Source organism: Odocoileus virginianus, chromosome 12 (genome assembly GCF_023699985.2).
Source record: "Odocoileus virginianus isolate 20LAN1187 ecotype Illinois chromosome 12, Ovbor_1.2, whole genome shotgun sequence".
In the NCBI taxonomy this organism is placed as follows: Eukaryota; Metazoa; Chordata; class Mammalia; order Artiodactyla; family Cervidae; genus Odocoileus; species Odocoileus virginianus.
In genome coordinates, this window is record NC_069685.1 from 52,378,843 (window position 1) to 52,391,746 (window position 12,904).

The window sequence follows — 12,904 nt, forward strand, 5'->3', positions numbered from 1 at the left end:
AATGGATTACTGGTTTCTCCTGGAATAGTCCTGTTCCCTTCCTTGTCTGCATGCCGTAGAACATCCCCACTGCCTGGAGCCTGTTCCCTTTCCTCTTCGTTTGACCGCTCCTGCTCATGGCTTCAGGCTTCTTGACTCCCTTCAGTTTGCTTGTGTCACCCCAATGTGTTAGCACAACCCCCAGCCCCAATGCCTCCCCCACCCCTAGATGGCTTGCTTGGCCTTGTAATTGTTATCTCCCTCTGCCAGACACCAAGCTTTCTGGAGACAGAACTCATGTCTCTCTGGACACTGTATCTCAGCACCGAGGACAGAGCCTGAGACATTATGTCCTAGGTCATCAATAAACAGCTGTGGAATAAACATGCTGAGCCTCTTAGCATCCTGGGTGCTTCACAAGCATCATCTCATTTATTCCCCCCAAAACCTTAGGAAGTTGGTACTATTATTACCCCTTATTTACAGAGAAGACTCAGAAGGGCGAGTTCCTTGCTCATGGCCACCCAGAGTCTCAAATCCTGATCTGTCCAGCTCTGAAGCGCATGCCCCTGCTCCCTTGCCAGCCCCCGCTTTTACTGTCTACGGTTCCCCTGATTTAGAACTGATGTCTCTTCCACTCGGCCCTCTGCTCATAGCTGACATGACATAAATAGCCATGGATTTAAATATCATTTATATTTCATAGTGAAAGTTTGGGTCTAAATTATTGAATCCTGCTGTCCATGTAGATCAGATTAAGCAGGTACCTGCTAGATGCTGTTCAGGCTTAACTCCAGTTCTGGAGACACAAATCTGTGTTTTCAGTCCTGGCACCAGCCCTTATTAACTGAGTTTCTTAACTATTCTGAGCTTCAGTTTCCCCATTAGTTAAAAGAAAGTTATAATAGTACCTATCCCATAAAGGTTGTAGAAGGAGTTTAGGAAGATTATCTGTGGAAGGCACCTGGCATAATACCTAGCATTTAGTCAGGGCTCCATAAATAATAGTTTCTGTTACTGTTGTTGTTATTGCTATTCTCAGTATTTCTGGCATAATAGCTTTAAAGTAAATACTGTGGTATATTTTTAAATGATAGTGAGTTAACGTTAAGACTTTCTCCTGGAATTATTGATAAAATTGACATCTTTTGTTTTCCTTCCCAACTTCCATTCCTCCTCCTGATTAACAGTACCCTGCTTTCCCTTCAGAGAACCAGACTTTCTTCAATTTTACTGTACACAGGAAGATTCATTAGCTCTGATGGTGGCATGCGACAAATTCTAGCCAAGAACACAGCATCCTCTGGGCAGTGTGTTTGGTCTTGGGTGAACAAGCTGGACTAAGCAGAGGCAATGGGGATTTGCCTTGATAGTTTGCTGAAATTTTGGGAAAAGAGGCATTTCCCTTCCATTGGCTAGCTAGATCGACAGGATGTTAACTGGATGGCATATTTGCCAATTCTTTGGGATGATCTGCTTGAGTATAAAGCCAAGAGGGGGGAAGCAGAGCTGAGAGAAGTAATGGGAAAGGCAATTTCTCAATGACACATTTTTGAGACCCTGGATCCAGCTATACCTGAAGCTGATATCCCTGGTTCCCCCCCCCCCAAATTATGCTAATTTGTCTCTCTTTTGCAAATAAAAGTCTCCTGGCTTGGAGTGTGTGTGTGTGTGGGGGGGGTGGTGCAGTGCCAGGTTAGAGATTGAGATGGTGGAGCTCAGTCAGGACCCCTCCTCCCATCCAGGTGCACTGACCTTGACTCTCTGCCCCTGCTGGTGGGGGAGAGGTTCTCCAAAGTGGCCCCCTTGTTCTGGGGTGAGGAAGTGGTGAAGGAGTTCCCTGAATCAGAGGTGTTTCCACTGTTGGGGTCCCGGCTCTTGCTTAGGCCCCCACTGGGGCTCCCCTTCTCTTGACCCCGAGACCTGGTTGAACTGATTTGCGTGGAGGGTGGCGAGGAGGTGTCATTGCCTGAGTCATACTCCTGGGAGCGTCCTCGGGAGGTGGTGAGCGGGCTGGCTGTTTTGGTAAAGAGGTCAGCAGCAGACCCCGACCCAGTGATCTGAAAGCAAAAAGACCCGTTGGACACTGCTGAGTGCCGGGCCTGTGGGTTGCGTCTAAATAACCAAGAAATGTTTACCATCATGATGCACTGTAACGAAAGGAAAGAGAGAGAGGAGAGGAAAGAAGGGACGCCAAAAAACAAAAGCACAAATTCCTGAAAGAATACCACAGAAAGGAGATCTTTTTTTTTTTAAACCCCCTGCTAGGATAACTGGAAGATTTAGGTATCATGCAGAGAAAAAGCATGCGATCCAGATTAAACAAAAGAAAAAGGAAATTATACAAAATTTCTAATGAATTAACTCAAACAAAAGAGACAACTTAAAAGAAAGGGGGTGTGTGTAAACACCCTTAACCTAAAACAACAATAAAAATAAAGAAAGGTAGGGGGAAAGAAAGGAAGCTATGGGCCTGAAAAAATACATCTTGAAACATAAAAACGACAAAAGGAGATAAAGCCAAAATTTTAAATGTCAACAAAATCTTCAATGAATTTGACTTTTTTTTTTCTTAAAGAAAAAGTTGCCCAAATAGAACCCTAAACAAATATCACATGGGGAAAAGAAATGAAATAAAGATGAGAGGGTTTTTTTTTTTAATATAAAGTCAAGGTCACAAAATGATATTTTAGTAGTTTTCAACTAAAGGGGAAAAGAAAGGGTGGGGGGACAAAAAAATGGAAGTCAAATTGTCTGACTGAAAACAAACAAAAAAAAAGCTCTCTACGGATATTTGCGTGTGTCCTTTCCCCCTGGAGAAGGTAGCTAAGGCTCTCGAGTGGCTTCTAATAAATTCTCTCATGTCTTTGCGGATTATATCCACTTACCAAGCAAGAACTCCTCCTTTAGTAGGTAGGTAAGGTGTAAGAGAAAGGGAAGAGCGGGCAAGGTGAGTCCATCATTAGAGTCGCAAATGACAAGTAAAAACACACACCTTTCTGTACATCCTCACACTGGGCCCTGAACTTTGGACTTTGGGTTTTCAGTGTTCTTGACAGGTGAAGCATCACTTCTGGTTGGCTTTCTCAGTAAGGGGACCTCAAGCCATCAACACTAACCTTGTCAGTCCCTTAACGCCCAAGTTGGATCAAGAAACCCTTGCTGACAACGCAGATGGTGGCTAGAGTTCGCATCAATCTGAGATGTCAAGATGGGGGGCGGGGCACAGGGAGGGTGTGCTTGTAACAAATGGCTTTGGGAAGGGCTTGGAGATTTGGCTTTGGGGTGACTGGGAATGCAGAAGGGTCCCCAGAATCCTGGGTGTGGCTAATCTAGGGCAGATGAAGAAGTAAAGGAGGTGATGGAGGAGAGCCAGCCCTTGGGAAGGCTATAGAGTGTTTAGAAGTATAACGGATGGTTTTCTTTAAACACTCAGACCAGTCTTACAGCTCAGATGACACAGTTGGATCGGTCCCTATCAATATACCACGCTTAGCTGTGGGCAAGAGGAACCTCTGCCTGGATCTCCTCCAGTGACAACCATTCCCATAGGTCGAGAAATCTGCAGGGCTACCTGGAAACCTTTCCTTGAGATTAGTTTCTGGAGACCTTAAGTCCCAGAATTCTCTGTTTAAATGGCCGTTGAGTCCCCTTCTAGGGTGTCTTCAGGCTCTCCATGATCTATTCTCCCAGGGATAGACCATGCTTCAAGTGTGCACATTTATAGGTCCAAACATGGCTATCTGAATGGAATTTGGATGTTCGGACTGAGGTGTCCATGTGCATGTGTGAGAGGTCTGTCATGGTGATGAAGCAAGATGTGGGGGGAGGAGGGACCAGGGTGTTGGGGCAGATTCTCTCCACACTGTCATGTTGTGGTCTGGCACTCCGAGGGGTCCGAGGCCCTAAATCCAAATCTGACTCTCCCGATCATTTTAAAGATATGTTTGCCAAGATAGGAGAACATACTTCATCTAAGTTTGCTGTCTTGATTTAAAAACATTTAGTGTGTGGCTTCTTCTTCTCTACTCTTGTCCCATGCCCTGCAAGTATTAGCACAGATCTCACCATCAAAAGCCTGCTTCCCCCACCCAGTTTCTCCTATGAACTTTGAGCCTAAAGAAGGGGGGCTCTAGGGATTTCTTAAGGAAATATTTCTGTCTTCTCAGCAACTGGTCATGAGGGTGAGATACAGAGACATTGGAACAGTGAGAATAATAGCAATGGCTCCACCAGCTCAGGATATCAGCTCCTGGAGTTGGGGAGGCAGAACTTCCTTTGCAGATTCTCCCAGGAGGCTTTGCACACCGACAAGGTGATGGTCCAGCTTTACCAACTTTCACCCAGTGCAGCTGCCACTTCCCATTTGACAATCTGGCTAGTTTTGCTCTGGGACAAGGGATCTTAAAATAAGGTTGCCCAAGTGGGGCTTTCTAGTGTGAGATTTCTTTTAAAATTAATGTAAAGACCCCTTTTCCATTCAGCTCCTTTCTGTCTTCTGGTTTGCAGGTTGGATGCCAAATCTTTACCACCTCTGTGAGTTCAATGGTTACATGTGTATTTCCACCACCTCTGTCAGGAATGAGAAAGCATCACACAAGGCAGTTGGACCCTGGGACCTGGGACCTGGGGTTTGGTCTGGGGTCATGGAATCTTTGCCTCAGAGATGATAAGTGTTTGGTAGCCAGTGTATCACAAGTGATTCAGGTAAACCCTTCCTGAAGGAAGCCAGGCTGGACTATGAATATAATGGATTTCGTTATCTTGTGGCTTGCTACCTGGAGGCATCCAGGCCGGGCTTTTGTCCGCTCAGGTACTCGTTTCCACTTTGACTACTAATTTCAAAGCATATGTCCTGGTGCATCATGAGTACCCAGGGAGAAGGACTTCCTGAAAGTAAGGCCCCTTGAGGCTAATGGATATAGACAGGGACCTTGCCTTTTTCACGTTCTCAATCCCATACACTGAGCTCACAGTGACACTTTCAGTCTCTCCACCTGACCACTATCCACATGTAACAGAACTGAGAACTGTATAAGGCATCATGCTTTTCTATCATTGCCAGAAAACAGAGATAAAAGTGCTACTGAAATGTCTTCACTAACTTGACCCTATGCTGAAAATACCAACCTCTTCTGCTTATTTAAAAGTCCCATTTCTTTGGATGAATCTAAATTCTTTGACATGCATGACAGTGTCCTTTACAACCCAATCCTGTGTCCTTCAAAAACCTCATCTCTTCCATACAGCCCCTCCCCAATTTTGGTTTGTACAACCTTAAGGCAATCAATTGGGAAGTTTTCTTGGTTTTGCCACCACATCTTGCTTTCCCAACCTCAGGCCATTTGCACATGCCATTTCCTCTGCCTAGAACATTTTCCCCCTGTTTCTTACTTCACATGGATAAATTTATTCATCCTCCAGTTTACATATCACCTCCTCTTGAAAACCTTCTCTGAGTCCCAGGCCAGGATAACACAAAACTCTCTATTTCATTCATTCTTTCACTCATCCATTCACTCATTCAAAAATGAGTGACTTTTGTCTGCTACAGCACTGTTACTGGGTAGGATAATTACCTGTCTCTATCTGGATGGGCTGAAAGTTGGGGTCTTGAGACCAGCTCAGGGCTAGGCATGTAAGCTGCAGAGAACCTCTATAATCAAGTTTTAGGTCCAGGTCAGTGGCAGAGAGAAGGAAAGCTTTTCCTCCCAGCCATCCTTGGGCCTACAATCTCAGAGAAAGCAAGAGTCTACAGATGCTCAACAGCGTAAGCTCCAGGCTAAGGTGAGAAGCTCCAGACCTGAGGAGCCTTCCAGATGAGACAAGCAGTGCTGGGTCTCTTTACTTCCTTTGCCACCTTCTGCTATTCTGGGAGGTCAGGTTAAAATATGAACTGGATCTGGTCTCTTGCACTCAACAGGGCTGCTGGCCCATGCACTGACTTTGTTTGGGTGCTAGAATGGTGTTCCTCCTGGGTCAGGAAATCGAAAATGGTGCCCCTTCTGGTCAGACAAATTAGAAAAAAGATACACCTTTCTCTGGACTGAAGCAGCCTCATGTCTGTTTTCATAGCTGGCTTGACAAATGGAGAGTCAGGGGGGTTTAACTCCAGAGCCTTTGGACAGGGCACAACCAGCACAACGACATGCCTGGCAGGGCCTGGATACACAAATCTTGACCTGTTTGACCTGCTCTAAGGATTACTTTGAGGGTTGGGGGAAGAGGTGGTAGCCCAAAGACCTTCATTTCTGTTACCTTCAGTGACCTCTACTTGGCTGTGTCTTTACCAGTCTTGACAGGCTCTGCCCCTGTTTCCTGATGATAGAAATATTTTCATAAACTCATTAGGGATGTCCAGATTGTTTAATGACCTGTGAGTCTTGGATTCCTCCTTCTCCAGAGGAGAGAAGATATAGGGGCTCAGGGGGGCCAAAGGCGGACTGTAGGGGGTGTGTGCATGCGTGTGTGTGTGTGTGTCTGTGTGTGTGTGTGTGTATAAGGGGGTGCCATGACAATGCAGAGGAGCCCTTCACGTCAAGGACATAATGACAGGCGGACAACAGAAGCCTCTGTGCTCTTGCCTCCTGTCCCTAAGTGTCTCCTTCCTCGTCAGATACTCACTCCTGCTCTGCCATGTAAGAGGCAAACTGTTGCCCACTGGACCCTGACATGACAGGATGGCCCCCCTTGCTCCTCCCTGTCTTTCATTTTGATAACAGGCCTCTCACAGTTCATCTTCTTCTTCATCTCTTGGAAATTTCTATGCACATAACTGCTCTCTGCTCCTATATCCCCCATCTTCGCTGCAAAACGGTCCTCAAGAGGCTCACTGGGAGGAGTCCTTCTAGACCCACTTTTGTGCAGGAAAAATGCACTCAAGTACTGGGGACCCCTAGATAAGGCCTGCGACCCTCTTACCAAGCTTCTCTTCTGAGGTCCGCTCTGAACCCTTCCTCCATCTCAGTCGTGTCCTTCTTTCCATGTCTTCACAAAGGCCTATTTTGGGGGCTTTGCACAAAAATTCAGCCCCTGTAAAATTTGTTTAATCACAAAGTGAAATAACACCTGTCTCCATGTGGATTCTCCTAAAAATTGAGACAGGAATTTGAGTGCTGGCAGTTTATTTGAGACCAAGGAATCTTATTTGAGGGGCAGTGAGCTGGGGGAGAGAAAAGAGAGAGGACAGAACTGGCTCCAGAATTCATCTCAACCAAGGAGGGAGCTGGATATTTATACACCAGTTCCTCACCACTCATGGGTTAAAGGTTGCCCCCAAGAGGTGTCAATTCTTCAGCAGTTTCAAACTGCCTCCCAGCCAAGCAAAGTGGTCTTTAGCAGCCAGAGAGCAATACCTGGAAGCTGGACACTGGCAGTATTTTAAGTGGGGTAGGGTTGGGAAGGGGACATAAATGGATAGCATCAGTCTCAACACCCCAAATCACCCCTAGAAAACTGACAGGCCAAGTTATGCTTTGCTTCAGAGTTTCAACTTATGCTTTCTTTGGCCCACTTATTGGCTAAACAAATTTATGTTTGCCAATAAATTTGAAGGAAGTGTCAACATTGTAGAGTTGGGCATACTCACATAGCAAACCCATTTCTAGTTCATGCTGAAACTTAAAGAGGACCTGGCAAGATTGAGTCGACATTCCTGCTGGGTAATAATCAGTTTGTGAGTAATTGGAGCTGCCCCTTTTAGATGGGGCATGCGCTTTCCTGTCCTCAGGCCTTATGGGGTCCCTGTTGCTTATATCTATTAGTGGCCTGGCCCCTGAGACATCTAAGTTTGTGACTCTCTGTTCTAAGTGTTCATTGCTACCTGGAATCTATCTGAAAGCAGCACAAACATCGTGCATCTTGTATATTTCATCTCTTCCTCCCATCTTCCCCATCTCTGTCCTTTCAAACCCTCTTGGATTTTGTCAGTGAAAGGAACCAGGAGACCAGAGCCATGGAGCCCTATCCAGACCCCAGAGCTATTACACACTCTTCCCTTTTGAGCCATGATTGCCAATCTCAGATTTTTTTTAAAGGACAGATTGCTTTTCACAAACTCATGGCCATTGGGACTAAACAAATGAGTACGTTCCCTTTATTCTTTTAGCCCCCACCAATGTGAAGCTGTTTTTTTTTTTTTTTTCATTTGAACTTATAAGCTTGCCTCTTCTTTTTCCTTAATATACTCAGCATCAACACTTGGATTTTTCTAATAAGTAATTAAATCCCCCCACCACAAACTCCAGCTCCTGGTGTTTCACTGGGAGTCTCTCTCAGCCCTCCAGGGAAGCTGGCACTGTTATTTATTGTTTTTGTTTCAAATCATTATTTAATCAAGAATGGGAAAAAAAGGCAACCTCTCACTTACACTTCAAAATTTAATTTCAGCTGAATTCTGAGATCAAGAGGCAGCACGGCCTAATAGGTTACAAAAATACAATCAAGAAGAGAATTCCAATTAAATTGAACAAGTCCATTTACTGAGCTTCAAATGGCCCCATGGAGAGAGACGGCTATAAATTTTTTTTCCCTCCCTGCCATATGGGGGACCGGAAATTCTCATGTGAATGTAGAGCTGCATGGCAGAGCTTTTAGCTAGAGGGTTCTGGTTATTCCCCACCCTCCCTTTTTTAAACCCTTTGTTTCACAAAGACATTAAGTTTATTTTCCTCGCTGTTGTTCATCTTCCTTTGCACACTAATTAGGAAGACAGCAAAAGAATGGATTCATTGACCTGTTGGGAGTTCATTTGAGAGGGGGAGGGATGGAAAAAGGCTGAGGATGGTGGGAAGATGACAAAGCCCTTCAGGGCTGCGGGGTGGGGGACTGTCCCAACGGGCTGTTCACTAAAATTGACCTTGGGCTCAGGGAGAGAGCCTAGCCTCCTCTCTTCTTCCCTCCATCGGGAAGCTGAAGGGGACTGGTAGCTTCAACCTCACCATTTCTCATTAGCCCCTCCTTTTTCAGAAGCCCCTCTTGATAACCCTCAGCCTACCCATTCTTGAAAATTTCTACATGGATCCAGTTAGGCAAAATTTTCACCAGTCCAAATTCAAATGAGAAAATAAGTTCAATGGAATGAGTTCTTCATCCAGCTAAATGCATTTGACTTAAAGTCTCATCCTTTCTTCTGAGGCCATGGCTATTCTCCCTCTTCTGCCTGGTACATGTCCCTTTCATTACAGAAAATGGTGGTTTTCTTTTTTCCATCCTTGCTTGGCAAAAGTAAAAGTTGACAATGTGATTCCATTTTCCATTTAAAAAGAATAACTGGTCCCACAAATGCCTGAGTCTCACAGCCCCTTTCTCCCACATTTTAGTCCCTTTCCTCTCTAAACTACAATGAATGGAACTGAATAGTGAGTCTCTCAGTTTGAGCAAGGGCTCAAAGCCTTTTGCAGAATGTACAAGAACCTGGGGCAGAGGTGGGAGGGCTGGGCCCTCCATGTATACTCCCTCAGGCTCGTTTCCCCTGGTATGCAAAACAGAAGGCTTTTCCTGTCATTCTTCTAGAGTTGTTCTGAAGTTCATCTGAGATCTTAGATACACTTAAACTTTTTGAGGCCAGGGATGTTTCAAAAATACCATGTCTGGGTTTATCAGGAGCAAGTTTAATTAAGCCATTATGATGACAAATCATAACACTAGCAACTACTGTATATTGTTATGTCCCTAGCACCAGGCTAAGTTTTGCTCACAGAATAGAAGCTAATGAAGGCAGAAACCTGTCTGTCTTGTTCACTGCTACTCACCAAGTGCCTGGCACATAGTAGGTGCTTAGTGTATGCTTCAAAACTAAATGGACAACTGATCTCATTCCACCCTCACAACTACTCCATGAAGTAGGTATGATTGTTAGTTAAAGGTATAGATTGGGACACAGCTCCAGCAAAATAAAATGACATAAGGGAGGTCAGGTTAGTAAGCACCTGGACCCTGAGGGCAGATGTTCTGGGTTTGAATCTTCACTTCTCCACTTAATAGGTACCTTTTACTTAAGTTTTCCAGTCTTTAGTTTATTCATTATAAAATAAGGATACTAATGGAAACCCCCTTGAAAGGCTGTTATAAGAAACACTTGAGGGGACACATGTAGAATACAGCACACAGTAGGTGTGCAGAGAAGCATGAGCTATGGCTCAGCCTCACAGGGAGATGAGGTCAAGAACTCCGGAGTGTTTGGATCTGCTCCAGGGCTCCTGTCTTCATCACTGTCTTCTCCTGCTCCCTCCTGTTCACAAATGAGGCCCTCTTTCATGGAGCCTAAGTTCTGCTTTTTTTTTTTATCTGTGCAAGTTTTTCTTGACAAGGATTATGTGGAAACTGCTGGCTTGCTGCAGGCAGGAGGAGAAAAGAAGCCTTCTCTTGAGTCTAACTTCAGTCTTGATCAGCCCCTTTAAGTTCCCCCTCCAGTTAGGGTAGACTTAACTGAGAACTCTCTGCTATAGGGACAGGGTGTGGCCAAACTTTGGGGCCACCAACCTCTCTGTCATCCAGTTGGCCCTCTGGCTATCAGAGTAAGCTTCTGAGACATAAGCCATGATTCATACTAGCTCCTCTTCCTCCTAACTGGGCTAGCTACTTAAGTCATTTCACCTCTCTGAGCCTCAGTTTTCCCTTCTGAAAAATGGTGATAATGATGGCACCTACCTCAAAGAATTTTGTGAATCAAATGAGGGAAAAAAAAAAACTGTGTAAAGTATGTGATTGTGCCTGGCATGTAGTGGTATTTACCATTCCCTTTATTCATCAGCCAACTCAACTGGGTGAGCTCCTACTCATCCTTCAAAGCCCAACTTATATGTTCCTTTATTTATAAAGTCCTCTCAGACACCAAGATCTCTTAGACATTGTCTGGTCCTTCCTCTGTGGTCCTATTACATATTATACTTGTTTCTATCACCTCCAAGGCTGATATTGAAAATATTCAACAACTGGTTGAGTGTGAGTACTGCCCCATCTGAAAATAACCAGGCTTGGCACTGAAGGGCTGCCAGGTACCAATGTTTAGCTGCTGGTCTGTGAGAAGGTCCAGGAGGTACCAGAGGAGGGAAGGGATGGCTTTGTTGACTGGAGAGTGGGTGGCGACAGGGTCTATTTGTCAACTGGTTTGCAAGTATTCAAATACTGACTCAGTCTCAGTCCTAATGACAATATTTATCCTACAGTACTTCAGTATTCTGTGGATGACTAGAGCGTGAGCTCTGGGATTCAGAAGCCTGCTTATTCATCTGTCTCTCTAATGCCTTGAACAGAGATGACTGAGTGTAGATAAGAAATGAATAAGGCCACAAAGGACTGACTCCTTGGGACCCTCCACTTGGATCTGGGCTCTGACCAAGCAAGAGGACTTCTAGTTATCATCAGCTTATTTATTATTTGCATATTCACATATGTAAATAGGCCCCCTTGATGTCATGTGCCCATCCTTGATTCTTTAAAGAGCCGTGCATGTGAGATGCCTGCCATGAGTTGTGGCAGGAACCATGCATGGCATAGGACATCTCTTGTGCTCCAGCTCCTGTTCACCTCCAGAACCCCATTTCCTGTGCTGGAATTCCGTCTCCATCCTGACTCCAGCATTCAATTCCTGTTTCCATTGTCCAGTTTCCCAGTTGTCATCTCCTCTGCCCTAACCTAACTTGAACCCCAATCCCCTCCTCCCCTGCCTCCTTACCCCCATCCCATCTCAGTATTCATTGTTGTGTATTTTCCATTACAGTTTTGTCTGTCTTCTTTATAAGAAGGCATAGGCTATTTCTTATTCACTGGATTCTGAGGGCTACATCAGAACTGACGCTTTATAGATGCCTAGTAGATAATTGGTAGATTTGAACGAGTAGTCAAACAAGTGACTCAGTGACTGTGACTTTGCTGTTCTCTTTAGCAGAGAGTTTGGGAAAATCTTGGACTCTCAGAAAACCTTTGGCCCAACCTGGTATGCTCTCCACCTGTGCCTGTGCAGGAGACAGGATGAGAAAGAACCGTGTGGAGGGCATAGCGAGGGCCAGACTTGAGGGGTGTCTGATGCCCCCAGGAGTCAGGCAGCCATGAGCAGGGTGGGGCCAGCCATTTGGATTGCAGCTGCCGTCAAGGATGGGAGGAAACTGAAAGCAGGGGAAGCAGGGCTTCTAGCTGAGGTCTCAACTCCCCCACAAACTAACCTGGGCCTGGAACCACTCCTACTACTCCATTACTATTATCAGTGCCGCTACTATTGTCGCTGCTATTATCACCACTTCCACTGTTAATACTGCTGTTACTTCTATCCCCCGCCGCAACAGAGGACCTACCACTCACCTGCTACAGTCTACAAGGCTTACAGTGAGTTGTCGCATCCTTATAATATCCCTCTTACGAGGTAGGTCTTACTATTATCCTCAATCTGCAGACTTGGGAAAGACGGAGGCATGGAGAGCTTATGTAACTTGCTCAAGGCTCCACAGTTGGAAAATACAGAGCCAGCATCTCGAATGTTGTCACCCTGACACTATCTACTATTTGCTTGGCACAGGGGTGCCAAGTGCCAGGCTCAGCTGCTTACAAAATTATTTTGCTTTTGTCCCCTGAACAAGGTTTTTGAAGAAGAGGTTTATTATCTGCATTTTCTGAAGGATGAGGAAACTGCAGCTGACAAAATTTTAAATATTATAACTACCCCTGACTTGGGACCAGGGTTTGATCACAAAATCATAATCTCATGTTTTTAATAACTCTGACTTGCTGGAGCCCCTGGAAGGCATTTCTCAAAGATTCTCTTTTTGGAATCAGGGCACTGGGTTTGGTGGGCTCTTAAGGCCTATGCCTTCTAGGTATGGATGAGTTTTTGCTCTTCTAATAGGGGCTGGGCCCTAAGAACCAATGACCAATCTGGTAACTCACTCACTGGTGTGGGAGGACAATAGTTTTGGGGGGATGGGGGCAG

General features: G+C 45.2%; 1 protein-coding gene across 13 annotated transcripts in view; it reads right to left on the reverse strand.

Moving 5' to 3' along the window:
• Positions 1-12,904, reverse strand: part of SRRM4 (serine/arginine repetitive matrix 4) — a 508,596-nt gene that overhangs the window by 13,594 nt on the left and 482,098 nt on the right. For all 13 annotated transcript variants that reach the window (XR_002310702.2, XM_070475279.1, XM_070475274.1 and 10 more), the window contains one exon: positions 1,735-2,039. Coding sequence is in view for 12 of the 13 variants with exons in the window: in XM_070475279.1 (XP_070331380.1) it covers positions 1,735-2,039 (305 nt within the window). In the remaining variant the exon portion in view is untranslated. The remainder of the gene's footprint in view (positions 1-1,734; positions 2,040-12,904) is intronic.